At 38.9% G+C, this 18,691-nt stretch overlaps 2 protein-coding genes across 6 annotated transcripts in view; both read left to right on the top strand.

The window, feature by feature from the left end:
* TMEM87A (transmembrane protein 87A) overlaps positions 1 to 7,178 on the top strand; it is a 40,309-nt gene extending 33,131 nt beyond the window's left edge. For both annotated transcript variants that reach the window (XM_042942302.1, XM_042942303.1), the window contains exons 16-20: positions 1,749 to 1,822; positions 2,217 to 2,278; positions 2,954 to 3,009; positions 3,500 to 3,530; positions 6,028 to 7,178. In XM_042942302.1, coding sequence (XP_042798236.1) covers positions 1,749 to 1,822; positions 2,217 to 2,278; positions 2,954 to 3,009; positions 3,500 to 3,530; positions 6,028 to 6,069 — 265 coding nt within the window. In that variant the 3' untranslated portion in view covers positions 6,070 to 7,178. The remainder of the gene's footprint in view (positions 1 to 1,748; positions 1,823 to 2,216; positions 2,279 to 2,953; positions 3,010 to 3,499; positions 3,531 to 6,027) is intronic.
* Positions 7,179 to 8,650: 1,472 nt separating this feature from the next.
* VPS39 (VPS39 subunit of HOPS complex) overlaps positions 8,651 to 18,691 on the top strand; it is a 46,704-nt gene continuing 36,663 nt past the window's right edge. For 3 of the 4 annotated variants that reach the window (XM_042942290.1, XM_042942293.1, XM_042942291.1), the window contains exons 1-2: positions 8,652 to 9,152; positions 16,862 to 16,927. In XM_042942290.1, coding sequence (XP_042798224.1) covers positions 9,080 to 9,152; positions 16,862 to 16,927 — 139 coding nt within the window. In that variant the 5' untranslated portion in view covers positions 8,652 to 9,079. Of the gene's footprint in view, positions 9,153 to 16,861; positions 16,928 to 18,691 lie in introns of all 4 variants that reach the window. The other variant, XM_042942292.1, reaches the window with a different exon arrangement.

Raw genomic sequence — 18,691 nt, forward strand, 5'->3', positions numbered from 1 at the left:
TGTTAAAATATTTAAAAATTTTTATGGCTCTTATGGATGCACCCTTTTAAAATAGTACATGTGGCTTTGGCAAAAATGTAGGAATGCTATTGATTGTTTTAAATTTTTTAATATTTATTTATATATTCATTCGTTCATTCAAGTTAGTTAACATACAGTGTAGTCTTGGCTTCAGGAGTAGAACCCAGTGATTCATTCGTCTCTTACATATTGACACCCAGTGCTCATCCGGCAAAGTGCCCTCCTTAATGCCTGTCACCCATTTAACCCACCCCCCTCCAGCAACCCTCAGTTTGTTCTCTGTATTTAAGAGTCTCTTATGGTTTGCCTTCCTCTTTGTTTTATGTTATTTTTCCTTCCCTTCCCCTATGTTCATCTGTTGAGTTTCTCAAATTCCATATAGGAGTGAAATGTTTATTTTGAGAGAGAGAGAGAGAGAGAAAGGACAGAAAGAAAGGGAAGAGAGGAAGGAAGGAAAGGAAGGAAAAGGAAGGAGGGAAGGAAGGAGGGGTGGGTGGAAGAATCCCAAGCAGGCTCCATGCTGTCAGCGCAGAACCCTATGTGGGGCTCAGTCCTAAGAACCGTGAAATCATGACCTGAAACAAATTTTAAGTAGGCTCCGTGCCTAACATGGCTTGAACTCACAACTCTGAGATCAAGAGTTGCATTATCTATGGACTGGGCCAGCCAAGAGCCTTGTAATGCTATTGATTTTTATATATCATATCCATCAACCTTCATATGTTGTCTTGTTAGTTCTGATAATTTCTAGATTTCCCCATTAGATTGATTGTTATTGAAAGTAATGACAATGTTACTCTTTCTTTTCCAACTAACACTGCTGCCTCATTACTGTTTCCTTTGTTGGTTAGGCTCTCCTGTATAATATTGAACTGAGGCATTGAGAGTGGGCCTCCTCATTTTATTCTGAATTTTAAAAAGTGCTTTTCAAGTATTATTAACTTTGATATCTAGTGTTAATTTTTGCTAATTATCCTTTAATAGGTTATGGGTGTTCCCTGTTACTCCTAGCTTTTAAAGAGTTCTGTGGAGTTTTTGTTTTTTAATTCATGAAAGGGTGATTTAAAAACAAAGTAGAATTAAAATAAGAGACAACAGTACAGAGTGAGTTCAAAGTGGAAGCTTTCTAGGAGATATCTGTCTGGCAGCTGCTCTGCTGAATCTCTTGGAAGTTGTAAAGGAAAGATATCTTAGATGTACCAGATGAAGCCTTCATCTTCTCAACTCCCCACTTGGAACCTGAGATTTTAAATTACCTGGTACATACAAGGTCAGGATTTTGTCTCTTAACTACAAATTGAAAGTCTGAGATTTTAAATTACATGAGAATTTACTTTCCTCTTCTTGGTAATATATGCTTGTAAATGCTTTACCATATGAGGTATTGTTCTAAGCACTTTTTGAAATGACTTGTTTACTTTTTATAAAACACCTCTATGAGTAATGTCTTATCCCCAATTTCAGATGAGAAAACTGAGGCACAGAGAATAAGTAACTTGTCTCAAGTCCCAGGTAGTATGTGGCTGAGCCTGCACTTGTAAATGTGATACTGTTCTGCTTCTCTTGCTAATAAAGGCAAATAAGAGCTTTCTGAAGGGGAAGAATTATTTTGTTTTCACTAAAATAATTTTATGAATGACTCATTGCAGCTTCAGTAATAAGGTCTGTAAAATCTAGAGAGTGTAGCATTTCTTGTAGTTTTCTAATTTGTTTCTTTCCGTTGTCAGGTTTGCCTTTTCACCATTGTCTGAGGAAGAGGAAGAAGATGAACAAAAAGAACCTATGCTAAAAGAAAGCTTTGGTAGTGATAAAATTGATTTGCGCTTTAAATATTATTTTCTGGTTTTTAGAAATAGAGTAAAGCAAATATAACAGTTTGTGAGTATCAAAATCAAGATACTTTGATACAGTTTATATTGTTTCTCAATTTGGTATGTGGTGAAGTTAGGGGGAATCAAAAGTAAGGGTATAAATATTAAGGTGAAGCCATGGTAAATTCAGTGAATAATTGCACAGTAAATGTACACTTTGCTTACTGGATGAGCTGGAAATTTGGCTTTGAACTTCTGGCATAAAAGTAGAGAAATAACTGTTGTATAAATCAGGATCCATAAACCTAAAGTTCTGAATCCATGTTTGAAATTATTGCTGGTCTCTGATACACTTAACCCATCTACTTTGTTTTCCCTCTGCAGAAGGAATGAAAATGAGAAGTACTAAACAAGAACCAAATGGAAATAGTAAAGTAAACAAAGCAGTAAGTAATTGTATACAGGCCTTAATGATTTTTTAGATCTATGCGGTAATTAAGCTTGCTTTATACATCTTTTAATATATATTACATTTACATTTTTAAAAACAGAAACAGTAAGTGATTCTCATTCTAAGATCAAGTTATCTTTAACCTAGTTGGTTTGTTACCGTGTCCTGAAAAGGCACCTCAGACTAGTCTGATGGTTCTGTTTAATTGTTTTCATCAATGGAAGTTATAGCCCTGTTAACCTAAGATGCTATTTGTAGTAAAGATCAAGATTTTTTTTCATTCAGCAGTTTCTTGTTTGTTTTTTAGAACTATGCATGCAGTCTACATTAAGGGCTTTAGAATTTATCTCACTTTTAAGGAGCAAAACTTACAGGAAGCAAGGAGCAAAACTTACAGGAAGCAAACTCTTAGGTATTAGAACATTGAGAAGAAAGCATTTAAAGACAATTTTATATTTCACTTACATACTTATATTACACTTACATGGATTTTTTTAAAGTATTGACTATATAATTTTTTAAATTATTAGCAGTCCCAGTTGTTATGTGAATATACTACTTCAGAATTCTCAAAAGACTAAGTTTAAAAATGTTGAGACCTCTTTAGATCCTTACTTGACATGTATTATCTGGTGCATTTTAGTAACCACTGGTATTTGTATGTTTCCAGCAGGAAGATGATTTGAAATGGGTAGAAGAGAATGTTCCTTCTTCTGTGACAGATGTGTAAGTTTTTGAATTGTTATCATAAGAATCCTATTTCAGTTAGTATAACTTTTATTATTTTAAGTAAATGAGCTGAAGAACATGCTAATGCGAATGCTAATAGAAAATTAAAGAATATTAAAAATGTTAAAAAGATGTTAAAAATAAGGAATGATATACAAACAATCAGGATTATATGTTCAGATGACATTTCTGCTTAGAAAGATTTAGCTGTACACCTTCCCAAAATCATTGGGATAATCCTTTTGAGATTTTTTAGTTCCATGACTATATTTTTAATTAAATATTGGCCCTGTTACAGTGCATGACATGGTTTTTCTCTGTACAATTCCAGTAACTCTTCTGTTTCATATTTGCTTTTTCCCCCTGAAGTGCCCATTAATAAGATGCAGATCTTAATTATTGAAAGGGCTTTAAATTGTATTCATAATTTCCTTTATGAACCATTTATGACTTTACGTTGTTCATTTTGGTGTTTTCCTCTCTGCAGAGCACTTCCAGCCCTTCTGGATTCAGATGAGGTTAGTAATCAAATCATGTGCATAAACTGTGGGTCTCATGATTTAATAGGGAATCATAGGTCCTTTGTTCAGGGGAATTTTATTTATTTGACTCGGTAACGGCCTGAAGGGCTGTAGTTGGTATAGTTGAAAAAGGATGAGAATAGAAATACCAATATTAGAACCCAGATATTATTCAAGAAGGTTTCCTTTCTGTACCTGTCCCCTATTTCTTTTCCAAAGTTTTATGATCAGATTTGAGGACAGGTCTTTTGTTCTGAATATTAGGTTATTCTAGTATCCCTTGATTTTTGAATGTCCTTTGAAAGCATCTGCCTGAATCCAACTTACTTTGTTCGATTGGCTGCTAAGAAAAATTGTTCATTTCCCACTGACTTGCTGTGTGATGCGGCATACAATGTCAAATTCCTTAGCAGTTCTATGCATTGAAATAATTGAGAACTCTACCATTTAGAATTAAACCTATCTTTGTAACACTTTGCTTTCTGTGGTATATTCTGCAGTTCCTAGATCTCCCTGTTGTGGGCTTCTGCTAATAGTTTGCCCTCAGGGCTTCCTTTTGACTTTAGCTCTCTAGCCATCGCTCTGTTTCAGTCAAAGAAGGCTGAGTATGTGAAACCCAGTTGGGCAGTTCACTACAGGTTTATTACAGTACTTTTGGTTATATCGACTTCACCTATCTGTTCATATTTCCCTGTGTGAAAAACCTATTCAAGAACTAAGAACTTAAATGAATTACAAGAGAAACAAGTTTTAAAGGACCAGGAATCAAAACAGCATCAGACTTTGTGGCCTCAGTTTTGGAAGCTAGAAGTTAATAGAACAATGTCTTTGAATTCTGAGGAAAATTATTTTCTTTTTTTTAATGTTTATTTATTTTTGAGAGAGACAGAGAGCACGAGGAGGGGAGGGGCAGAGAGAGGGGGAGACACAGAATCTGAAGCAGGTTCCGGGCTCTGAGCTGCCAGCACGTGGGGCTTGATCCCACAAACCGCGAGATCATGACCTGAGCCAAAATGGAACGCTCAACCAACTGAGCCACCTAGGCCCCTGAGGAAAATCATTTTCAACCTAGAATTGTATTTTCAACTAAACTGTCAGTATGAGGGTAAAATAAAGATGTTTTCAGTCATGCAAAAAATAAAATAATTAACATTCTATATGTGCTTTCTCAGGAAAGTAATAGAAAATGTTCTTTATAAATTGAGAGAACTAAAAAGAGAAAGACTTTGGATTCAGGAAATAAAGGGTCCAACAGAGGGGCAAGGATAAACTCCCAGGATGATGATGTAAGAAACTCCAAGAGCAATAGCTGGGTGACAGTCTTAGAGGGCATCCAGTCCAGAATGGAGCAGACCAGAGAGCTTCAGGAGGAGTAGTTCTAAGAATAAAATAAAAAGGATAGATTGGCTGATGTAATTGATCATATTGAAAAAGTATTTACACTTCTGTTACAGTTCAGGATAAATTGGTGATAGGTGCTTTTAGCAAGTGAAACAACACAAAATGAAAAATGTTAACTCTAAGGTGAAAAATTACATAAGAGAGGAAATTTAATGGTAACACGTTAATTTTCTTCTTTGAAATGGCATATATAAATACTGTTTTCTAATCAGACCTAATTTTTAACATGATTTTTAGAAAAATTATGAAAATATATAAAATCTGCCATCCTAATTATTGTCAGGTGCATAGTGTTAACTATATGCACATTGTTGTACAACAGATCTCTAGAACTTTTTCGTCAAGTGTAATTTTAATGAATGTGTAATCTTTCATTTTAAGGATATACCATATTTTGTTTAAACAGTCCTGTGTTTTTGAACATTTAATTCTGTTTTGTTATAATTTTGAGTTTTGCAGTAGAAATGTTTCTGGCTAAATCTTTGCCCACATCCTTGACATTTTCTTCAAGTTAAATTCTTGAATCAGAGGAGGTCCACATTTTCATTAAAACTTAATCTTTTTTTTTTTTTTAAGTTATTTGAAGTTTATTTATTTATTTTGAGAGAGAGAAAGAGAGAGCAAGTGGAGGAGGGGCAGAGAGAGGGAGGGAGAGAGAGAACCTCAAGCAGGCTCTGCACTGCCAGCACAGAGCTCAATGCGGGGCTCAAACTCAAGAACCATGAGATCATGACCTGAGCTGAAATCAAGGGCTGGACGCTCAACCAACTGAGCCACCCAAGCGCCCCCATTTAAGCTTAATCTTAAGTAAATATTTGTTTAATCATCTTATTTGACTCAGAAAGATACAGTTCCTTTTGATCTGTGGTTTGGTGTCCAGAAACCTAGAAATTTTGATTCAGTTGATTTCCAGTGGGGCCTAGGCATCTGTGTGTTTCAAAATCTTCATAGATAGGAACCATTTCTAAATATTTAGTGGACATAAGCAAAAGTACTTGTGGGAAATGTGTGTGTGCATCCTCTTTATAGAGGATACTTGGAATGTAGACCATTTAAAATTAATATGCTTAGAAAAGACTTTTTTTCCCCCTAGGAACGAATGATCACACACTTTGAAAGGTCCAAAATGGAGTAAAGAATGGGAAGATGTGCAGTTGAAGATGGGTAGTGACTCGGAAGAGATCAGCTTCTGTGTCAATCTTCTACACTCCTCCATGGAATTAAAGGAGGCAGTGAAACCTGATCTATTCCTTGACCTTTGTGCATTGGAGCTGGTGAGAGGTGTCAGAACAAGGAGAACATCTTACTGAAAACAAGTTCATAGGACAAGAAAAATCTACAAGTTTTTATTTACAACATTGATGCCCCTTTCCCTCCCACACCCTGACATGGATGTTTATGCAACTTATGTGTGTTGTTCCTGAACCTTCTATAACGTTTAAATTGTTTAATCTGTCAAACTAAAAAGTTTAACATCTTCTAAAGAACTATGACATCAACGCCATAATATGTAATCTCCAGGAGCAACTGCCTATAATTTTTATTTATTTAGAGAGTTACATAGGTGATGGGGGAAATTATCAATTACCTTTCCATTTCCTGAGAAGCCAAGGTTACATCTTACAGAGGTAATTTGGAGAAAAAAAGAGTCCCGAGCTAAGGAGCCATGGTTCTATGGATGATTTAAAACAAAAACAAAAGAGTATGTAAGAGAGAAGCAAACTGTTACAGTATGATTCAGATCATTTAAAAAAAAATCAAGTGCAATTTTGTTTACAAATGGTGTATATTAAAGATTTTTCTATCTCAGATGTACTTTAGAGAGAAATATTAGCTTAACTCTTGACATCTGCTATTGTGACACATCCCATTGCTGGCAATGTGGTGCACACTCCAGAACTTTTAACTACTGTTTTGTAAGCCTCCAAGGGCGGTGGCATTGCGGAGTCCTAGGCAGTGCTTTGTTTGCCTTCATGCCATTCACTGGGTGTTGCACTAGATGCAGAGAGGCACTCCGTCTAAGTGCTTGTGAATGAGTGCCCTGCTAAAGGAACTGTAATGCTTAGGAAGCAGGAGCTAATACAAAGGAAACAGGTCCTTCTGGCTTAATTGAAACAGTTTTTCCTGCATGAAGTAGCGTGGAGGCCCTGGACTGCTGCTCATTCTTTAGGATCGACTGTTCTTATACCTGGTGTTGGTTTAGAGACTGTTTATAAGAGACATCACAAGGTGATGGGATTCATTTGAAGCACTATATTTGTTTTAATGGTTTTGTCCAATTTTGCCTTCCCAAGATTTTTGTTTTACGTAGAAAGTTCATGCCACTTTTTAATATAAAAAATTTTAACAAAATTAATATATTTTCCTCATTTTTTTCAGACTTTCTCTAAAGACCATCCTTTCTCCCAATTTCTTGTGGGAATTTTCCTTCCATGGTTTTTACTCTACATTGTCTTATTATCTGTTGAAACCATTGACCACATGACCACAATCTTACTAACTCATACTATAGTGGAAGTGTTTACATTTATTTGACATCTCTGTATAGCTCTTTGCTGTGGTGATTTAAAAAAAAAGTCACCTAGGCGGTATCTCTAAGGAACATATGAAGAACTGACTATATTCTCAGGTTAATCCATTAGCAAAGGGCTAGTGGTACTGTTGTGTGCTGTTCTTCCATAGAGACACTTAACAAGTGAATAATAGTTATAATGCACCAAGATAGTTGGTCAAATATTTTTTGAGGGTGGTTAGATGTTGACTTAAGACTAGGGAAAAAAATCTTAAGGTGTTAAGCAGTAGTGTAAAGTAACAAATTTTGTAGACTGTACCTGATAATTCTTTCTGCATTCTCTTATGGGTTATGGCACTGTGATTACATACAGCATATCATTTCTTAGAACTGGTTCAGAAGTAATTTATAGTTGTTACATTGACATGTTACCTGAGAGTTTATATCGGTCTTAGTCCTTGGGCCTGAAACTGCTAGGTATCAGGCCTTCTTTGAGGACAGCAGCTGGCAGTTCTATATTTTCAAGGTGTTCATTTCTATGGTGAAAATCACCCATAATGCTCGATTCATTTAGCAGTTTTTGTGTTAATACTGACACTTTGAAAGTATTTCACTGGATTATCAGAAACAGCATTTGGTAAAGATGGGACAGTAATCCTAATTTACAAGTGAAGAAACTGACATTGTATAAAAATAAAGTGACCAAGGCCAGTTTTTTTTTTACTTATCGTAGACTTCTGTTTTAAACTCAAATGCTTTAATGACCTACCTGCTATATTCTTTGTGTGTGGGGGGGAGGGAGGGGTTGCCAGATACACCTCAGTCTTGCAGTAGTTTTCAAACATTAAAGTCCATGGACTCACTCTGGGGACTTACTAAAGCACAGACTGCTGGACCCCCTGAACACCCCCCTCCCCATCCAGATTTTCTGATCCAGTAGGGCAGGAATGAGGCCTGAGGCTGCATTTCCACTAAGTTTCCAGGTGATGTTGATACTACTAGTCTAGGGATCACATTTTGAGAACCACTGGCCTAGAACAAACTTTAAAAAAAAGGGTAAAATAGTTGAAGTTGGGATTATAATGGTAATGCAAAAACCACCATTTATTGGGTGTTTAGAGTGTGTCAGGAGTTGCTAATGTCCACAACACCAAGTTAGTGTGGAACACTACCATCCTTTAGCAGATAAAGAAACAAAGGCTAATTTCCTAAATGGTCTCCATCCCGACTAAGTGACGCCAAAGCCCGAACTCACCACCATGCTACACTGTCTGAGACCGTTCCAAGATGCCCCTCCCCGCCCCTCCCCGCCTTTTAGGTAAGCCCCGTCGCTAATCAGGCTCCATGACACACAAGTTCTGGGTCTAGGGTGAAGGTGGGAAGCCTAGCGCCGGCGCGTTCCTCGAAAGAGCGTTAGGAGTTTGCGCGGAAGGGGTGGGCTTCTGCTGCGGAAGGGGCGGGCTTAGCCCGGCAGGAAGTCCGGTGTTGGCTGTGTTGCCAAACGGCCTGTAGCTGGGGTCTCGGTCAGCGTCCCGCTTGGCCCTTCCTTTGGGCTGGTTCCCGGCCCAGGCCCAAACCTGGCCCGTCCCCGCACACTTCGGGTGAGACTGCTGCGGCGACTCTTCTCGCCGCCATGCATGACGCCTTCGAGCCAGTGCCGATCCTGGAAAAGCTGCCTCTGCAGATCGACTGTCTGGCTGCCTGGGGTGAGCCGAGGGCCCGAGGCGGGTTTAGCGCAGTAGCGGTTCCTGCCTTTCACAAGGCTGGGGATGTGGACAGGAGTCTGGCTGTATGGACTCCGATCGGACGCTGTCCGAGAGGCATGGGATGAGGGAGGGCATAGTATTGTAGACAGCGAGGTCAAATGGGACTGTTTGGCAAGTCCTCAGGGACCCAGACTTTAGGTACGTTTATCCTTGCTTTCGGTACAGAGTTGAAGGTTGAACTTTTCTTATTAACTGTGCTCAGCTTTGGGTCATTTCGATTCCCAAGAAGTCTTCAGTTTGGAGGGGCAAGCAAGCACTGGGGAGTTTTCAACCTACCGGGGGCTTGAACTTGTCCAGATGATTGTTGTTTTCTAGGTGAAAGACAACACTATTTTGGGGGGGCATTAAATACATTAATACCGTATGCCTTTTTTCTTAGTAATCACTCATCGTTCACTTGTCAGTTTTCTAGGTAGCTCACGTTGTTGTTCTAAACTCAGTTTAGCCAAGTGGTTGATTGCCTTGTATTCAAAATGTCCCAAGTTACCTAACTGTGGGTAGAAGAGCATCATTCCAGGCTGTCATGGAATCTAACCCATTAAAAAGTTGTGTAATCCTCTTGGGATTGGTCATTACAGAAAACAGGGTCTGGCATCTCCTGTATGCTCTAGAATGAAAATGATTTCAGGAGTCTAGACCTTGACTCTCAGTTATGAACGTTATGCTCTTATCTTTGAGTGCTTGTGTCTGATAACAGTCACCGAAGACCAAACAAGTAATTTAAGTCTTTCTTGTTAATGTCCAAGTGCTAAAAATCAAAGGCCATAAAAAAGTGGCCCAGAAGTCTTAATCAGATCTTATACTGGGCTAGGTGCCTAAGATGGGCCTGGTGGAATCTTGGTGGTGGCTGGTGTCTTCTGGATCATTTACAGACAGTACCACCCAGTCAGTCTTGCAGAGTTCCTTACAGCCTCTTCAGTAAGGTGCTTTCACTACAGGTCTTCATGTTAATTTGCACTGTCTTGCCTTTAGCAGCCTTGGGCTTTAAAATCACACCTTCACAGCTGTCTTAGTCCCTTGGGTTAAGGAGAGACTCTTGCTTCCTCTGGATATCTCAAGAAACCCTCCATTTTCTGTGATTAAATGCTCAGTAAAAATTAAAAATAAGCAGAGGAGGGGCGCTTGGGTGGCTCAGTTGGTTAAGCATTGGACTCTTGATTTTGTCTCAGGTCATGATCTGGCAGTTTATAGGACTGAGCCCCGCATAGGGTCTGATAGTGCGGAGCCTGCTTGGGATTCTCTCTCTCTCTTTCTCTCTCTCTCTCTCTCTCTCTCTGCCCCTCCCTATCTTGCACACATGTGTGCACACATGCTCTCTCTCTCTCAAAATAAATAAACACTAAAAAAAAATAAATAAATAGAGGAGAAAAGAAATGTAAAAAATGAAAGACTTGACACTGTACAAAGGGACACATTCCCCTAATTTTTCATCAAATATGTATTAGATGTATGTATATGGACCAGTTTCTCTGCTAAAGACAGGGCTTAAAGGATGATTAGGAAACAGTGCCTGTGTTCCTAGGACACAGAGTGAGAAACAAAGACATATGAACGGATTATGATGTAAGATAAATGATACTGGAGGCATATGCTGCTTAATATAGAAACATGGGAGAGAGGAACCCAGCTCAGCCTAGGACATATGCTTCTAAAAAGGATGAATGCAGCTGCTTACCATACTTGTCAGAATCCTTGACTGATACTCTCTGGAACTAGTAGTACATGTATCTCAGCCTCTCACCAACTCCACTTTGTCACCGTAAAGGTTCTCTGTACTTGAGCTTTCCAGAAAGATAGTTTTGAAATGGTAGGGCTGGGGCACCTGTGTGGCTCAGAAGAGCGTGCAACTCTTGATCTCAGGGTCGTGAGTTCAAGCCCTACATTGGGTGCAGAGATTACTTAAAATGAGTAAATAAATTAAAACTTGAAATGGTAGGTAGCTCTTTGCCTTGATCCCAGCAGGGGACGGGCTCGTTACCTCCTAGGACACTGCAGTAGATATTAGGCTACAAGAGGCTATTTACCAACTCTTGACTCAAAACTATTTTCCGACCTGAGCAGCAGTAAATACTACTATTTCTAGTCGTTACCCTTTTTACCTAAAATTCATCCAGGACCTCGAGAAACCAGATCATGCAGGGCCAGACAGTATTCGAGCTGGAAGATGTCTTAGAGACACCATAGTCCATCTCTTGGGAAATGGAAATGAGGGAAATGGAAATGAGGATGCTGATGCTGATGACTTCTCCCTAAACTCCAGAGTTGTAGAATCAGTCTGATTTTTAAATACCTTCATTTGGACGTCTAGTAGCATGGCCACAACGGTTCTTGATTCCACTCTCCCAAAACATGCTTTGTCCCCCTGCATCCCACATCTCAGCAAATGACATTTCTATGTACCTATTTTACTAAGGCCAAAAGCCTTGGAATCATTCTTCACTTCTCTTACATGCTGCATCCAGTCCATCTGCAAATCTTGTGTGCCCTACTTTCAGATTAAGTCTAGAGTCCAGTCACTTCTCTCCATCTGTACTGTTTCTACTTTGATGAGAGCACCACCTCTCTCATTTGGATTACTGCAGTAGTTGTCTGACTGATCACCATGTTTATTATTGTGCTGCTCTCAGTCTTTTATCCACACGGAGGTAGAGTGATCCCTTGAAAATTTAATCTGATCACATCTCTCCAGTGCTCAGAACCCTTCAGTAGCTTCCTATCACAACTAGAATAAGTTCCAAAGCCCTTTCTGTGCTTCATACATCTGACATCATCAGACCTCTGGTTACTTCACCTCATCCACCCCATCTCCTGTGCTCTTACCCCGTCTCCTTTGTCCTATTAGTCACACAGTCTTCTTTATTCCATAATACCCAAAGCATGTACCTACCTCAGGGCTTTTGCACTTGCTCTTTCCTCTGTCTGGAACTCTCTTGCTCTAAATATTACATTGCTCCTTCCTCCTTCCTCCTTTCCTTCAGGTCTCTGCTGAAATGCCACATAAATCAGCAAGACTTTCTTTCCCCAACTATGCTATATAAAAGACAATGTGCTATTCTCTTACTCAGGCTTATCCTTCTTCTTATTATGGATTGCTACTTAGTGCTGTTTTATATTATACTATTGTCTCTTTCACTCCATATTAGAATAGAAGTTCCTTCAGAGCAGGAACTCTGTTTTGTATATTGCTTTATAGTTCCTAGAATAGCTCTTCATAATAGGTGTTCATTAAACCTATGTTTGATGAATGAATGATGATATTAATAGTAATAGCTTCCGTTTATTGAGTACTAGTCTGTATTAAGCTTTTATGAAACAATAACTGCATTTTGCAGAGGAATAACCTGAGAATTTAAGTAATTTTTCCAAGGTCCTATATCCAGTAAATCATGTCTGATTCTAGACACTGGTACCCAAACTTTAATATATATTCAGAACCTGTAAAGAAAAATGCAAATGTGTGTGTGTGTGTGTGTGTGTGTATGTGTGTATATGCAGTCATTCTTATATTTTCCAAAGAAACAATAGAAAGATAAAAAGGACTAAAATGGTTGCCTGTAGCAGACAGGAGAGAGTGGACAAGAATGGAAGCTACACTTCCCACAGTTTTAGCATTGAAACTACATAAATGTGTCGTATAATTAAAAAATTGAATTCAAAAATGCAGATTTTGGGTCACTCTTGCAGAATTTATTGTATCTAAATCAGATCAGCACTCAGGAATGTGTATTTTTAATAAGTTTAAGTCGTTCTGATATAGCTAATCAGGATTATGCTTTAAGAAACACTGTTCTTTGCTCTATGACCCCCCAAAAAAGGAAAATGACCACTACCTTTTCCATTTCTGTATTCCCTGCAGTGGCCAGCATAGGGCCAGGAATGGAATTATATATCGCATGAGCTTGGGCTGGGTTTGCACTGTTGGACAGATCTTCATTAGGGTTATTATGAGCAAGAGGGCTCAGCACTTCCTCACTTCCCAGGAGGAATAAGCTCCAAACTTGTGGCTCAGGATTAGTCTGTCAGGAATTTTCTAGGGCTGATTGACATCTGTTTATGTATGTGTTATCCACAGAATACACCGTTTATGTAGTGTGTCCCACTCTCTGATTTGCTGTATTGGGTCTCAGAAGGGACTGTCTACTCAAATTTTGAGCCTGCTCTGGAGACTTCTCATTCTCTTTGTTTTGTATCCATTATTGTATTATAAGATGACATGTCATAGAATGTGGAGGCCCAACATGGGTCAGGTCTTCTGGTCACCTGAGCCCCCACTGACTTCCAAAACCAAATGAAGCCTCTTCAAGATTCTGTGCCATTATCACATCTGGATGATGCACTGTTTTCCCTTGTGAGTTTGAGTATTAGCAGTGTGTGTGTGTGTGTGTGTGTGTGTGTGTGTGTTGCTTTTACTATATAAAGGAAAGCTGTTACAATACTTTGCATGTATGATAAATGCATTTTTCTCCAGCACCTTCAAATGAAAACGTGAAAAGGGCCAAATAAAATCTCAATTAAAATTTTTATTTATTTATTTGTTTATTTATTTACAATGAATTTGTCTGATTCCACTTTATGACCAATAGAGTAGGCATTTGATAAGAAACATCTATTGGCAAGTAAACATTGCAATAAAAATGGAAAGTAGACTCTTGAATGTCATGCTTACAAGTTTGACTTCATTTGTTAGTGGTGCAGCTTCATGAAGGTTTAAGCCCCAGTGTGACAGTATCACAGATCTGTCTAAGGTTTGCTATCTGTCTATAGCAAACATGGAAGGACACATATAGGGAGACCGGTGAGGCCATCACAGGGGTTACTGGAGACCTGGGATACGGCTGTTGCAAGGTACCTTACAGAGGTGAAATTGATAGATGTTGCAGACCTGGGTGTAAAGATAGGTTTCTCAAAGACACAAAGAAAAACAGTAGGGATTTGGGAAGCAGAGTGGGAAGGGAAGGTGAACATTATGTTGGCCTTTTGGTTATAGATTTTTATGTATGTTTTAAGTGAGTTAAAAACTTTTCTACTTCATTTTATTGACATCTGAAATAGCAGTGGGTGTCCTAAAAATCAACTTTAGCATTACCAGTTGCTCAATACAGTAGTATTGAGCACAATATCTTTTACAAAGCAAGCACTGTGAACTTAATTCTTTTGTTTTCTGTGTTCTCTTCTGACATAAATCTCCAGCATTCCATTAGAGCTAGTGTTATTTCTGATTTCTCTTATGTCATTGAGAGAATGCACTGTTAGGGAGGCTGGGTGGCTCAGTCCAATAAGTACTGGACTCTTGGTTTTGGCTCAGGTCATGATCTCACAGTTGTGAGTCAAGCCCCACGTTGGGCTCCACGCTGGGCATAGAGCCTGCTTAAGATTCTCTTTGTCCCTCTCCTGCACATACACGCACATCCTCTCCCTCTCTCTCTCTCTCAAAAAAAAAAAAGGCACACATTCTCCTACTTCCTGTGTCGACACAAAATAAAAGAAGACAGAGTCATTATCTTTTCCTGGAAGACTAAGGACATCAACCTTAGGAAGATTTCTCCAATCAGGAGAAATGTTCCTGATGTGGCTTTTGACCCCTGTTTTTGTTGTTTTTACATTTTTTTTTTAACTTTATTTATTTATTTTGAAAGAGAGGGAGAGAGTACCAGTGGGGGAGGGGCAGAGAGAGGGGGAGAGAGAATCCTAAGCAGGCTCCATGCTGTCAGCAAGAAGCCCTCCGTGGAACTCAGTCTCACAAACCATGAGATCATGACCTGAGCTGAAATCAAGAATCAGATGCTTACCCGACTGAGCCACCAGAGCACCCCTACCTGTTTTTAGAAATATAACCAGTGTCGTTCAGACAACCTCTGGCCAAAATCCATTCTTTTGACATGTGATGCCTTAGTAAGTACATCACAGCATGTAGTTACGTCCTGATGCTTCCGTACACATCTTACTACATGTATGAATCGGGACAAATTATTTATCCCCTAGGCCTCAACTTCCTCATTTATAAAATGGGGCTTTATCAGAAGGATGTACCTCAAAGGATAGTTATGAGGATTAGTGAAGTTAACATATGATATGTGCTTAGCATTTCCTGGAACACAATACATTCTCAATAAAGTATCTGTTTGTACCATTTTCCAATATTTTATCTCGTAAAGGATCAAGAGAGTTTATGAAAGGAATGAATGACCTTTATGTTTGTTACAACATCAAAAAGCTGAGGAAGTACCTGTACATGCTTAACTTACCTTAATGAGTTAATATACATCTGTCAGGGTAATTATTTAAACCCTTTTGAAGCCTCTTTACTTTTCGCATAGACCATTTTAGTGTCTCCAAAGCAGTCCTTGAACCAACAGTGTTAGCATCACCTGGGAACTTGTTAGAAATGCAAGTTTCCAGGGCTGCTGTGAGACCAGCTGACTCGGACACTGAGGGCAGGGGCCAGCAATGTGTTTTAACAAATCCTCAGATAATTTTGATACATACCAAAGAACCACTCACTGGCCTAGATCGTCTTTTTGTTTGTTTGTTTGTTTTCCTTATAAGAGCTTTATTGAGCTGTGATTCACATACCATACAATTCACCCATTTAAACTATACTGTTAAGTGGGCTTTAGTACATTCACAGAGTTGTACAAGTATGGCCACAGTCCATTTTAGAACATTTTTATTATCCTATCAGCCCCATACCCCTTAGTTTTTACTCCCTCATTTTCCTATAAGCCCACCAGCCTTAGGCAACCACTAATCTTTTTGTCTGTATAGATTTGGCTCTTTTGACATTTCATATAAATAGAATCATAAAATCTGTAGCCTTTTTCGTCTGGCTTCTTTCATTTAGCATAATGTCAGGTTCATCCCTGCTATTGTAGCACATGTCAGCACTTCATTCCTTTTGGTGGCTGGCTTATATTCCATTGTGTGGATTTGCCACATTTTGCTTATCCCTTCATCAGTCGATGGACATTTGGGTGGTTTCTACTTCTTGGCTTTTACAGATGCTGCTTCTCTGAACATTTGTGTCCAAGTTTTTGTGTGAGCATATGTTTTCATTTCTCTCATGTATATGCCCAGGGGTAGAATTGCTGGGTCACATGGTAACTGTACGTTTAAGTTTTTGAGGAACTGCCAGACTTTTTTCCAAAATGACTGTACTGGTTTATATTGCTGCCAACAATGTGTGAGAGTTGCAGTTGTTTGTTTTGATCTGCTAGGCCGCCTTTTGAGATAATGAATTCTGTAAGGTTAATACTCTGTGGCACTTCTAATTTTCCTTAAGATAAAATCATTAAGCCTCCAAAGGGTACCTTTTAGCTTTGTTTCTGACATTAGAGACCTACTTTTATGTTTATACTCCCCATTTTATGATTATATAAATTTTCATCCTATTTTTGGTCAGTTTAATTTTGAAACCGTGAAGGCAGGGCCATTTTCTGTTCCCTGATATGTCTAGTCTAGTAATGATGCTTTTTTGATTGGTTGGTTCTCAAACATTTCTTGAATATAAATATTCCTTAGTTTTGCAAAATACCTGCTATCAAAAGCAACTCCTTTTCTTGACCCTTTGACTTCTCATTACAAGCCCCAGCTCAAGAAGTAGGGTTTTAGTAAAGCTGATTGACCTTTCTCACAGTTCTTTTCTCTTGCAGAGGAATGGCTTCTTGTTGGCACCAAACAAGGACATCTTCTTCTCTATAGGATCCGGAAAGATGCTGGTAAGTAGCAGCTCTCCAGAATTGAGAAAGAGATGGCTTACTACTCATGCAAAAAATGTTGATAGCTAATATACAACTGTGAAATCAGTGATCCCTAGATCATTAAAAACCATTGGGGTTGAGAGTAATACTGTGGTAAAGTGGGGAGAAGCATATGAAAATCTTCAGGGTTTTTTGTTTTTTTCAGACTCTATTCCCCTACCCACCCCCCCACCCCCGCCTGTAGGTGGGGTTGAACATTCCTCCCCTCCTTACTTCTTAGTGACTCCCTGTCAGAAATAAATATTACTGATGGGTATAAGATTTTTGTGTGAATGATGTAGGGGTGGGAAACAAAATTAGGAACCACTGGTTTAAAAACTTTTATTAACTTGTGAGGGGTGGACTAGAAGAGAGGAGACCTGGGTTTGAGCTCAGCTTTCCTTCTCCTTGGCTAAATGACTATGAGTAGGTCCTTCCCAATGTCATTTCCCTCTTCTATAAACTGCCTGTCTGTCTCAGAAAATTGTTGAGGTCAGATGCAAGGACTTTGAAAACTAAAGCTCTGTCAAATGTGACATTGTCAGCAAAATGTAGAATAATAACCAAAAGTATTTGAAATTTATTTTGTCAGAGTTTCTTCCTTTGAGGGAGAAGAAGTACCTCACTCCCTTTTCATAATTTTACTTCGATGTTCTTTTTATGGAAAATTGATGTGTTTAGATAATATACTTTGGAGCTGTAGAGTCTATAAAAATCTGCTGTAAATGCCCAAGTATGTCGAACCATATGAAATTGTCTTATTTTAGTTTAGTTTAGTTTTTGAGAGTGAGTGAGAGTGGGCGGGGGGACAGATAGAAAGGGAGAAAGAATCTTAAGCAAGCTCCACGCCCAGCGCAGTTGTGGGGGGGTTGGGGAGGGGGTAGAGGGGGAGGAGAGGCCTTGATCTCATGACTGTGAGCTCATGACCTGAGCCACAATCAAGAGTTGAATGCTCAACTGACTGAGCCACCCAGGCGTCCCTGCCCCTTTCATTATTTGACTGTATTAGAAAAAACTACATTTCATAATTTTCAACCTAATAGACTTTCTGTAGTAAATAGCTTAAGGTAATAGTACTTCCCTTTGGAGCCTTAAGCAAGGGTAACATGGGAAAAAAGGGCATCTTTCAGGTGTGTGGGGTGGGGAATATTTTTCCCTCTACCAATTTTAGGTTCGTTGGGTGGGAATATGTAAATTGGACTGACAAAAGACAGATTAACAAAAGAATGACAAGTGTATTAACATGTGTATTACACATACACATGGAAGCATTTAGTGATGGATAGCTGAAAGGGCTGGTTGGAATTTGGGCTTATATAGCATCTTAACAATGAACAAACCATTTTTAAAGAAGCAATAAGGCAAGGGAAAAGGACTTAGAGTTTCTAGGATGGCAAACTGCTAGAAGACACACACATGGGAAACTAATGGAAAAAGGACTAGTTAGTAAGGTTTGTTAGTAGGTTGCTCTGGTATCCTCTGTGGGCCGCTGAAGGTCTAGTGTTGTCTCCAACTAATTAAATCCTGTCCTTGGTAGAGAGGGGGTAGAGGGACACCTGTGTAAATGTATGCTCTGTTTTTAGGCAAATTGGAGGGCAGAGAGCTTTTCTTGCACCTGTTTCTTCTCAATTGCCTTCAGCTCAAAATAATCCCTGTACAAAAGTGGCAGATTTTGGGGTGGCCTATTCTGCTACCCTTTACCTTATTCTGCTACTCTTCTGCTACCCTTGAAATAGGAAAAGA

The sequence above is a fragment of the Panthera leo genome, chromosome B3 (genome assembly GCF_018350215.1).
Source record: "Panthera leo isolate Ple1 chromosome B3, P.leo_Ple1_pat1.1, whole genome shotgun sequence".
In the NCBI taxonomy this organism is placed as follows: Eukaryota; Metazoa; Chordata; class Mammalia; order Carnivora; family Felidae; genus Panthera; species Panthera leo.